Genomic DNA, 12,179 nt, shown 5'->3' on the forward strand with positions numbered 1-12,179 from the left:
ACACAAACTTTACCTATCCAACTTTCAATCAATGAGTATTGCATTGTCTACTTTGTTCTATTGATACTCTGATTGAAGCATTATGGTGCAATATTCAACTGAAACTTTGACTTGCTAGACAGGTACATTGGAATATGTAAACACCACTTACTTTCGGTATGCATGCAGTATCATGTCAAAAGTTTATATATACCAATAAATGTTTAGACCAAGGAAAATGATGGCATTGGACATCCATCAAGTGATCATTAAAAAAGTCTATTGTGTGTTCATACTGTACATATCTGATGAATTCTTGTGCCACCACAAAGTAGACTATATATATATGAACAGATCTATTTATCTTGCTGTAGAAACTGCTGCTGCTATACAGCTGCGGTCCGCTACAAATGGTGGGTTGGTAATTGTCAGGTAAATAAAGAGTAGTGCAATATGCATTAGTGGTACATGTTATGTGTTGTGCATATAGATGTGTACCACAGAAAATAAGGATAAAAGCATTGGGTAAATGAGACACATGCACACACTCACACTGAGGCAGGAAGAAAGATCATCTAAAGCTTAGCTTGTTATTGTACAAGTGAAAATCTGCCTATGTATTACCAATATACAAAAGTATACCTAAAAGTTTGTTCATCTTGGACACCATGATACACTTGGATACAGCAGACAATGATAAGCCATAAACCTGTACAAACTGGATAAATCCGAATGACACAAATGAACATCTCTCACTTTGTTATATCTCCTGGAATATTAGACTGTAGAGGTACTGTATGGGTAGCTTGATGAGTCTTTGCATTCATTATGTAACTAACAGTAAGCTGTATGGAGAAATGTTTATGAAATCAATAATTTAAGCAAACACAAACTAACAAATTTTGATATCTGTTCTTTTGAGAAATCATCCAATTTGTAAAACTGATTATAAATACCATCAACTTCTGTTAGATTACATCCCAGTACTGCCCCTATAGTATTTATACCTTATAACACTGTACACACACACTATAGCAGTGTAGTTACCGAAGATAAATCCAACTGTTATGTCATCAAAGTTGCCAGCGAGTTGACAGCTTGCAATGAAATTATCTTTACCACTGGAAGTACATGCACATGTAACTCGTGGGTTACACAAAAGCCACTTGTAAACACAGCAGCAGCAACAAAGTGGTTTCAAAATTAAACTCCCTACAATCACTTATTTATATAGATGAGTTTAAATATTTACCCAATCTAACAAGTAAACATGTTTTGTTGAAAACCAATAATATCATTTTAACTAGAGTATAATTAAGTTCACAAAAAATGTGGTTGCCTACCACTTCCAGCTTGACTTGCTTACTTATATGTATGTGTGCTACTAGAACCATAATACACACACATCACAAAACCTCAGCCACCTAAAGTTAGATATAGATCAAAGCTGTTCGATTGCAAAAGACAACACATACCAACACGTTTATCACACCATCAGTGACCTTTAACATCATTCAACAAAGCTTCTAACCATTACTGACTGGAATGATTTACAGAATGAAATAACTGAATGCTCAACCCTAGATGAATTCTCACATCACCTAAGTTTTTGGATTAGGTATGACTAGCGGCTAGACTGAACATTTAGATAATCTAACAGTCATATAGTTTTACAATGTATTGTGTCTATTATTTCTGGTTGTGCAGTTGCACCTCCTGTGTTGCGTCAGCCATACAGCTGTCTTACACAGTAATAAAATCCAAATCTAAATTGCAATGTTTTGGCTTGAATAATACAACTTGATGATGGACACATTTAGCACTAGCTGTGCAACATCAGCAACATAGACACACAGACATATTTGTTATGTAATCATCACTATGTTATGTACAATATCTCATGCATAATTGTGATTTATAAAAAGGGCACAAACTAGAGTAAGAATAATTTTAGTACAAGAATAGAGATCACTGAAGAGTCAAGCAGGTCAACATGAAGCTATGATGGAGCATGTCAAACTCATTTAACTTTCAATTGCCACACACACATGCAGATCTCTATTCAGACTCCAGCATTGGACGTAAGTTCTGTATGTCAAGAAATGGTTAAGCACTGCAATTATTATAAATATATGTTGTATTTTTGACGTGGTAAAGGTAGCTACACTACCAGGTATACATCCTAGCAAGCAATTACCAATATGAGAATATTGTGTACATAGCAGTAATCTCAGCAAACTCTTTTAGGGTTTTCTACTTATCAAGACAGGGCATCTACCATATCTTTGAGTTTGAAGAGAGATCCATGTGTGGCAATTCAAAGTAGTAGGCTTTAGGTCTACAATGGTTTAACATGCTGACTTTTTAACACTCTTGCTTCTTCTGTTTTTTTTTTTTTTTTTTTTTTTTTTTGCTTTTTTTCAGTGATCTCCATTCTTCTGTTTATTTTATTACACTGGTATGGTTTATTCACTCACATTTAATACTTGTTTTGTCACTTCATAGTTATAGCTTGAACTACTCTAACTACTAAGCGTGTCATTTCACAAGACAAAGTAGCCTATGCCAGTTTGTATAGAATAAATTCATGAGTATCCATAGTAGTGAAGTACGTATTTACCCAGAACCCCTAAAAACGGTGTCTCAAAAAGAAACTAACTAAACACTAAACAAGCTAAGCATGTACAAACCACTGGCAATAATAAAACTTAGTAGTTTGTGGTAGCAAAAAAAATCAGTATACTGAGCTTTATTTCATAGCTTGGGTTCTGCAAGCAGAAACTTAGAATACACATGTACCTATGTTCAAATAGTAGGAAGGCATATAGAAGCTTACGTATGCATGGAGTATGGTAATTAAGGTGGTCTATTGTTAATGAGGAGTATTAGATTAGCTCCTAACTTCAATAAATGTTTTCCTTTCATAATCAGTGCACGACTTGCACAGTAGGTTGCACCAGTTGCATATTGAAAGATATCAGCCATAACTGTCTAAAAACAAAAATAATGATTGCACAAAAAGACATTCTTTACTGGCATACCAAGTTCCGTTTGTGGATACGGTTCTTTGCATCTTCTTTAACCTAGAATGTAGACAGGGAATTATAATAGTCCCTGCAGGATTTAAACTCTTTCACTTACTGGTAGGTATGGGTGTTTGTCATACTGACGACGTATTTTCCATGGGTATTGCCCAATGTAATATGGTTTACTAGGATCATACTGTTGTAGAACATGACTGAGTCGTGGAACATTCACATATATATCATCATCAACATGACAATACCATTGGTATCTATGGAGTGATGACAATAGCACACTGTTCATGACATCTAACAACCACACCTGTCCTTGTTATCATTGTGTTTCTCTAAGGCTTTGTAGTATGAACTGAACTCTGTACCAGTTTTACAGCACAATCCTTTACTGTATAACAATAGATGATTGAAGACTAGCTCAGTTGTGAGATTTGTAATTAAAACATACAGCTTGACACATGACTATTGTACTAGGGCTGAAACAAATACTAATACTCCATGGGTACTCTTTAAGGATTGTGGTACTTGGATAGTAAAATTGATACTCAAGTACTCATTGACCCAGCTAACATGATGTATTTGTTATCAGGGAGTGACACAATGAAGGCTGTAGAATTTTATTAACATAATTTTTTTGTCAGGGACACTAACATCAGTACTTTAATACAGTGTGTGTATCATTGTTATTACTTGGAAAGCTGTAAACTGTTTAATAGGAATGACTACATGCAACTAGTATTCGTGAATACTTGATCATTAATTCTAGAGAGTACTTGAATACTAAAAAACCATGATCGTTTCATCCCTAGATTGTACCATAAAGATGGGAGCCATATTTTAGTCAAGAGGAGTGAGTGGAAGGGCAATAAAGGAGAGGGGGACTGTTGCTACACTACTAGTGTGAGAATTTTACCCATGTGATGGGCCAGTGAAACCATTCCATTTTTGTCTTCTTGCATATATCAATTGCTTATCAATTAGACATCACGTTTGGGCATTTAAATGATGGTACAGTAAAGCAATATTTGCACCCAAAAAAATTATCTTGAAGGATCAGCGACTCCATATCTGAAAAGAAATTTCTGATACACATAAACCATACAGCACTACCAAATTTCATGCTTTTATCCAATACTACACAGAATGGCCTTATTAAGGTACTCTTACAGTGAGTGATTTTCTATGCAAGACGAAACAACCACATTAAACCCTGTACATAAATAAGTACACATAGCATAACAAACGTAGAGAAAATATTTCCATGTACCTGCTTTCTTAATTGTATCGAGATATGGTTTTCCTGCAGAAGCATTATCACTGGTTATTGTTAACTGAATAATAGTGGCAGAATGTATTATCAATGTAAACATGTATTGTATGTACCTCGTCTTTATCTAAAAGTTGAAACCAAGTCAACATCGAAGGGAACAGCCTATCTTTGTAATTTTTCCCAGATGATTTCACAGAAAAGTATATATTATGAGTGTAGTTTGCATTAACTTTTTCCAATGGTTTGCCATTAATTTTAATGGGAGTAATTTCTGGAGAATCTGATACAATCGCGTTTTCATTAGTAGAAGTGGACTCTGCTACTTTACCATCAGTTTGTGGAGTAGGACTTGTATGATCAGGTAAATTGGGTGCTTTCTTTTTATTAACATTTTGATTTTGATTGGTAGAAGTGGGCTTCACTTCATGTAGTGTGAGGTTAGTGTAATCAGGTTCTTCTTGATTGTGATCAAGTTTATCTGGAGAAGTTTCTTTTTCAATAGCAGAAGTGGACTCTGCTACTTTATCATCAGTTTGTGGAGTAGGACTTACATGATCAGGTAAGCTGGGAACTTCTTTCTTATGATCACTTTTATTCTTATCAGTGTAGTTGGAGTTCACTTCTTTATACTTAACTTGTGTGAGATTAGGGTGATCAGGATTGTGATCAAGTTTATCTGGAGAAGTTTCTTTTTCAATAGCAGAAGTGGATTCTGCTACTTTATCATCAGTTTGTGGAGTAGGACTTACATGATCAGGTAAGCTGGGAACTTCTTTCTTATGATCACTTTTATTCTTATCAGTGTAGTTGGAGTTCACTTCTTTATACTTAACTTGTGTGAGATTAGGGTGATCAGGATTGTGATCAAGTTTATTATCAGGGAAACTCCCAAAATTGTTGATTGTCGTGTGCTCCACTACAAGCACATCCTAAACACAATGAGCCATTATAAATCAGCAAAGATAAAACTATACAGCAGAGGGTCGGATTCTCAAAGAGAAGGGGTAATGTAGGTACAGTTACGTAGTATTTATAACACATATATTATACAAGACTAAAAGAGGTACATTTTGTGCCATCCAGCAGAATGTAGAGATCTATTTAGAAGAGTAAAACAAGAATTCTGAAAGTTTTTAATTTCTAAGAATGCACACATATTTCAAAGTCCAGATAGATTTTGAATATACAGAACTTCACAGCAAAAATCTAAATCCGGATGGATTTTGATTAACAAAACCACAAACTAAAAATAAAGAGGATCTGAATAACTGTACTGATGTGATAATCTCTGCACTGGGCAGTAGACTGTGTAGACTCAAGCTCAACAGTAACTCTTTTCCAGGTTGTATCTCCACTGGACTGGTACAATAGGACCTTGATTATTGAAACTCCTGAGCCATTAACTTTAGAATGATAGAAGTGACTGTTCTATTAGAGTATTTTGCCTATGAAAGTGCATGTAAACTAGCAGAACTCTCAACAGCGATTCTGCATCAGGTGTTGGCTGTTGACAGTTTAAATTCAATTCTCAAAGACAATACTACACAATGCTAAAGTTCAAGTTGTTGTTGTGTTAGTTTAAATGTATTTTTAAAGTACATAATTTTTTTTATTCAACATAGTTTCAGTTTCAAGTTTCTGAATGCCTGGTTTACACCTTGCAAGTTCTAGAGATAGCTACTAATAGATAAATCAAGTTTCGGGTGCTACAAATTGGCGCAGGCAAATACTCCTGGGCCAGGGCTAGGCTCTACAAGTGAAGGTGTGGCACCCATAGTCCCATTCATCTGTTATGTGAGTTAGCTTTCTCAGTTAACACATGGTACACATTGATGTTACAGCTAGGTGGGCTGCTTCTAGGCCACCAGGTCCTTTAACAGCTGGTGAGTAAAGTTGTTTGCTCAAGGAAACAATAACAGAAACTGGGCTTAACTACTCGCTGTCTCTGTCTGTCTCTCTCACGCATGCACACACACAATATAGAAGAAAAAAACACAGAGTAAAGTAATAAAAAGACCTGGTTATATAGTGACAGATTTGGCATGCAGCAGCACATACAGCATAACCATGAACCAATTCAAATAGCTGTAGCTACAAATGTTACACATAGCTATCAGTTATCATCCATGAGGGGTTGAGTCCATTATAGACCATAAAAGTGAAACTTGTATTTTGTGGTTAGCCATCCAGTGTAAGTGGCTAAATGGTATATATATTTATAGTGAAGCCATGTAAGATTGCTTGGTTAGTGCTTAGGTGGCTTTGTTATAATGTTTGGTGTATCACGAACCATGTTAGTGGTTCATAATATGGTTCATAATAGAGATCGCCTATGTTTTTAGCCAAAATCCTAATAGAACACACACCTAAACACCACCTTAGGAAGCCCCCCCAGCCACAAAAGAAGCCTTAGAAGTAAATTTGGAAGATGTTTAGGTTCACTGGAAATATGAAGTCAAAAGGAATGAATAAAAGTACTTTTTTAAATTTCTGAAATATGCCATTTTGTTCGCCTTATTATTTTTTCCACAGGGCTAGAAGCAAAATGTGAGTACTTTTTGGGCTACATAACTTTCCTTCCTATGTCTTTCTTCACATCCATGACCTATTTTTAAATGCATATTACAATGATAACACATTCTCAAGCAAATTTGCTTCTTGTATAGGTTCACTTTGCCATTGATCTTCTGACATAGTGTCTGCAAGCAGTGCAAGGGTGACCAACGTGCTAACTGTGTTAATAAGTAACCAATCTATTTATGTTAACAAGTTCAAAACCTTATATCATTACCTATATTCAACCACAGTATATTACCGTAAGCAAGGAAATTTTGACGTAAGAAAAATTTGACGAATTCACACTTCAGCAGATTTAACAAATTAAACGTTGACGAAAATCAACAAATTGTAGACAAAACCTGTACTTTTAAAGGCGCTTATAAACATTTGACATTTTAAATTTGATGAATTAAACTGATTCGTCAAATTAGTCAAATTTTTTTGACGTCAAAATTTCCTTGCATATGGTAAGTTCATACCAGAGCAACAATGTTGTTGTGTACCTGACTTATTGTGACCACATAGCTGCACATATCAGAAGCCATACTATTGCTGACCACAACATGCTATACACTGCCTATAGTTGGATATGTCAAAGCTCTACAGTACAAAGTACATTCAATAGTAATGAAACAATACACTGGTGTTTGCTAACTCTGATAATGTTAGCTGACTACTTAACAGCTACTATACATGATGACTAACTTGATATAGATGTTTAGTACTGTGTAATATTAACAACTCTTATTATCATGTTAGCTATCCATAAATGGATTAATAAAAAGCAAACAAACTAGTGTAAAAATAATTTTAAAAATTAAAACATGAGAATAGAGATCGCTGAAAAAAGTAAAGAAACAAGAGTCAAACAAGCCAGCATGTTAAACACACAGATCTCTATTTGGACTCAAAAAAAATATTTATATAGAAGCATTCTCAGTACTTATCTGCCCCTGATTTATGGAGAAACTACTGTTTTTTCCTTAGTTTCTACCATATCTGTTGAGTCCAAATAGAGATCTCTGTGTGTTTAACATGCTGGCTTGTTTGACTCTTGTTTCTTTACTTTTTTCAGCGATCTCTATTCCACATGTTTTAATATTTTTACACTAGTATATATATAACTGGAAATTTTAGAGGAATGAGACTTTTGCAAATTTTGTGAGTAATGACAGCTTTGTAAAACATAATCATGAAATGTTTGAGGTTGATACATGTAGCTATTACCTTACCAAAACAATGTTAAAATGTTTTCTAGACTTTCATGAATAAAAAGATGTGAAAATCGTACTTGCACAGCAGCGTTGAAACCTGGTCGGGTCATCCGGGTCAACCAGGTCACATTTTCTCCGGGTCATCCGGGTCCGACCCAGTTTACAAATTATCCGGGTCTGACCCGGATTGGATCACGTGAGAAACGAAATTCTTCATTTGACGACGTGGAAACTTATAAACGCTATTGCGTAGCTTTTTCGTGAGCCACACCCACTTATTGCATTACCAACATACGCTCAGCCACGCTCATTTATTAGTAAGCGCAGTATGTATCATGAAACTGAGTGGTGAAGGGTAGCTATTGTCAGTAGGTGATGACTTTTTTTTTTTTTGGTCTTCAACTTACAGCTAGGCTGAAGTTGCAATGGAACCCCCATTTTTAAAAGCCTCGATCCGCCCCTGTTTACTCAACACGAATCGAATGCACAAAACGTAGTCTCGCTCACTTGCTCGAGACTAGCCGAAACATAGCTCTTATCGCACGCCTCGGCTTTAATTAATCCGGGTCAATCTGGGTCACATCCGGGTCAGTGGGTAGACCCGCTTTCAACGCTGTTGCACAGTTTCGCAAAAGTTTCATCCTTTGAAAATGTCTGGCTATATGGTATTTCCTTTGAACGGACAGTACAATCACAGCTATTCTTATATGGTGGGGCTTGACTATATGGTAGGACTTGCCAAAAATCAAATACATCCAGGAGCAGAAAAGAATGTTGAGATGCACATCTTACTAGAAACTGCCTATCCTGTACTAACATCACAGTTGTTTTACAGGAAGATAGAAAACCTTACTGAGCCTTACAAGCAATGTTTGCATTACTGATGTAGCTAAACACTCAAACATGTGACTAAAACTAAATCTTCTAAATAGAACACCCATTGCATACAACAAGACAATAAAAGGTTGAAATGTACTGAGATAGGATACCATGCATATTGCCTGTTTTGTGCTTAAAATCGTAAAAGATAATAAACTTCTTATCGATTATTAAGACAATATATGTGACCCAGTCTGAGAAAACCGGTCTTATCATCCATGTCAGCAGATTTGATTTTTCATCCAGGACACAAAGCTACATGAATAAACTATCTAATTCCACAATCAAAACTTGAGTGGTCTGGTTTTGCTGGCTGCTTTTCCCAAACCCAGTGGCGATCCGTACGTGTGGTGTGGGGCCTCAATGGAGCCCTGGTCAGCCTGGGGATGACTGTACATGGCTGTATAGCTCTGTGGTGTTGAATAAGTACCTCTGCTGTGAATTTCCTTTCATTTTAGCCAGTTTTGAGACTTCAATGGCCCTAATTCATCCTTGGCCTTCCTTTTCAATTTTTGAACACCATCTTGCCTGCCTTCCAGGACCCCCCCTCCCACCCAATTTGCAGCTCGCCTGGTACAGTCAACCTCGGTTTAAAAACTATCTAAAATGGCGGGAAACTTAGTTGTTGGCTACTTGCACAGTGGATACTCTGGAAGGTAAGGAATTAGTGTAAAACGTGTGAAAATTTGGTACACATAGCTTCAACCATTGGCAAGCTACAACACACTAAATACTTAAAACCGGCGTTTCTCAATACCTTTAAATAGGCGATAAGCCCGGTTTTCCCAGACTGGGTCACATATAGTATACAAACAGGGGCCTAGACTCAGGATTACCATACACTGATAGCCAAAGAGCGATCAGTGCAGGAGCCCTGGCAAGACTTACATTACTTAACTTACAGTACAAAATTAACTACACAGTAACAAAGTTCAGATCAAGAGGTCCAATAGATCCCACTCTGGGGATAATGCTTCAGTTTCAGCAACATGGTGAACTTGGAGGCATTTCCCCCTACAACACACTCATACGAGCTCATAGGATATATTAAAGAGGAAGGTTTATATTGAAAACTAGGGTGTACTGCACTAAATCGGCGACAATGGAAGAGAATAGCAACTGGACTTTGTATCCAAGGTCTTCATAAGTATCATTATGGTCTCACATAGCCAGACCACTACTTTTTTGTGTGTGTCTGGTTACACAAGACTGGCATCATTATATAAGTCAAAATATGAAATTAACTTCTCTGGGATGTCCCTGTATGCCTCACCATTAGTCTAGCGCAGCCAGACCACTATTTCAGTGCTGGGGCTTATCAATTGGAGATTATAAGCGCCCACGCTGAAAAGGGTCTGGTACACTTCCAATAGGCCAGTTGTGACAGCACCTTGAGGTGTCAATAGGCTGATTGTTCGACTAGTCTCTAATTATCAGCACTGGTGATTTAAAACGTATTTGAATCAGTCAACAGTCTCGAAGTATTAAATGAGGTGCTGTCACACAACTGGCCTATTGGAAGTGTACCAGACCCTTTTCAGCGCGGGTGCTTATAATCTCCAATCGATAAGCCCCAGTGCTGAAATAGTGATCTGGCTGCGTGAGACTACCTCACCATATGCTTCAAACACTGTATGATTTATCATAGTTATTCTACTTTTGAGGGAAACATTTAAAATACGTATTACATGTCGATACAGGAACATAAGTGATTCTTGAAAAAATTCACATGTCCCCACTGCTTCCCGGTACTCTCGCATGGCCAGACCGCTATTCCAGCGCAGGGGCTTATCGATTAGAGATTATAAGCCCCAATCTCTAATTGATAAGCCCTACGCTGGAATAGCGGTCTGGCCACACGAGACTAGTTTCCTGGGAGGGAGGTGCAGGGGGGTGTCACGTACGTACGTGCTGTAGGTAGATCTGCAAAGTCTTGACCGGCCGAAATTTCACTTTGACCTGTGACTAAGAGCCTTTTTCGACCTTTGACCGGTGACTTAGCAACGACATTTCAGCACTTTTCGATTGTGGGTTGGAAGCTTTTATCCTTGACCATTGAATTGGCACAATTTTGGTGGCCTTGACCTTTGACTTAGACTTTGACCGCGGTTGCAGATCTACCTACAGTGAGTGCCTCTGTGTCACCCCCTTGAGGTGGGGGGGATAAACTACCGTATAGCCTAAATATTGAGGGGGAAAAATTTCGCTGATTTCGTGGTTTTGAGGGTCATCAGCAAAATTTTAGCCTTGAAATATTTAGACCATAGTCTAATACATTTTGAGAGTGTTAATGCACCTATCAATGTTATCCCCCACCTACCCTCTCCCGGGCGTAGTGGGGGAAATGGTGGGGATATGCCTTTTTGAAAAATCTAATTCTCCACCCATGGGGGAACGACTAGTGGTCAAATCTCCATGTAGTATGGCTGTTAGGTACTTTAGGAAACAGGTCAATTCCTTTAGCTTGCAAGTTAAAACAAACGCCTAAAATTTCGAGCGGTCAAATGCCCCACTAGTGGGGCATAGTTTCAATCAAATCAGGTCAAACTCCCCCACTAATCCCCTAGTAAGCCCGGGAGGGGGGTAGTGGGGTTTAACATTGATAGGCGCATAACAAATCCACGAAAATTTTACATTGGTCAACCTCGAATATTTAGGCTATACGGTACATTGAATTGATAGATCACCCGGTATAATACATTCCCACTCACGTACAGGAGCCACTTCAGGTATCGGTACCCAGTAGTTAGAAATTAACAGTGTCACGATAACTAGACATAAAAACGACGATCCAGTGGCAATGAGGTATACTCGCAGATAATCGGTAGAACTAGTTAGGACCATCAGTGTCGCTCAGGCAGTTACAGATGAAACTTCGCAATAAGTACACATCCACCTCTGAAAATTTTTTTGATGCGCTAATTATTTCGAGGGGGAAATTTTCGCTGATTTCGCGGTTTTGGGGGTCATCAGCGAAAATTTTAACCTTGAAATATTTAGACCTCCATATAGTCTAATACATTTTGGTAGTGTTTGCAAATCCACGAAAATTTTATATTTAGCAACATTGCTCAACCTCAAAATATTTAGACTATACGGTATCCTGAGCATACCGGATGGCAGAGCATGAAGCTATGCTTTATAATAATTTAACCATACCCTTGAGCAATGACGACAAACATAGTACACTCGGCTGCAGATCTGCACAGCCCGGGCACATATAGTAGCGTTATGTCTGTG

General features: G+C 37.5%; 1 protein-coding gene across 1 annotated transcript; it reads right to left on the reverse strand.

The window, feature by feature from the left end:
* Positions 1 to 433: 433 nt before the first annotated feature.
* LOC136254323 (beta-1,3-N-acetylglucosaminyltransferase lunatic fringe-like) lies at positions 434 to 11,861 on the reverse strand. Its single transcript, XM_066047000.1, has 12 exons — positions 11,655 to 11,861; positions 4,401 to 5,216; positions 4,285 to 4,348; positions 4,185 to 4,227; positions 3,325 to 3,405; positions 3,121 to 3,274; positions 3,021 to 3,062; positions 2,882 to 2,970; positions 1,027 to 1,100; positions 877 to 971; positions 736 to 824; positions 434 to 688 (listed from the first exon to the last, which is right to left on the reverse strand). The coding sequence occupies exons 1-12, from the start codon at positions 11,781 to 11,783 to the stop codon at positions 634 to 636; spliced, it is 1,731 nt and encodes a 576-aa protein (XP_065903072.1). The 5' UTR covers positions 11,784 to 11,861; the 3' UTR covers positions 434 to 633.
* Positions 11,862 to 12,179: the final 318 nt, after the last annotated feature.

Source organism: Dysidea avara, chromosome 4 (assembly GCF_963678975.1).
Source record: "Dysidea avara chromosome 4, odDysAvar1.4, whole genome shotgun sequence".
NCBI lineage: Eukaryota > Metazoa > Porifera > Demospongiae > Dictyoceratida > Dysideidae > Dysidea > Dysidea avara.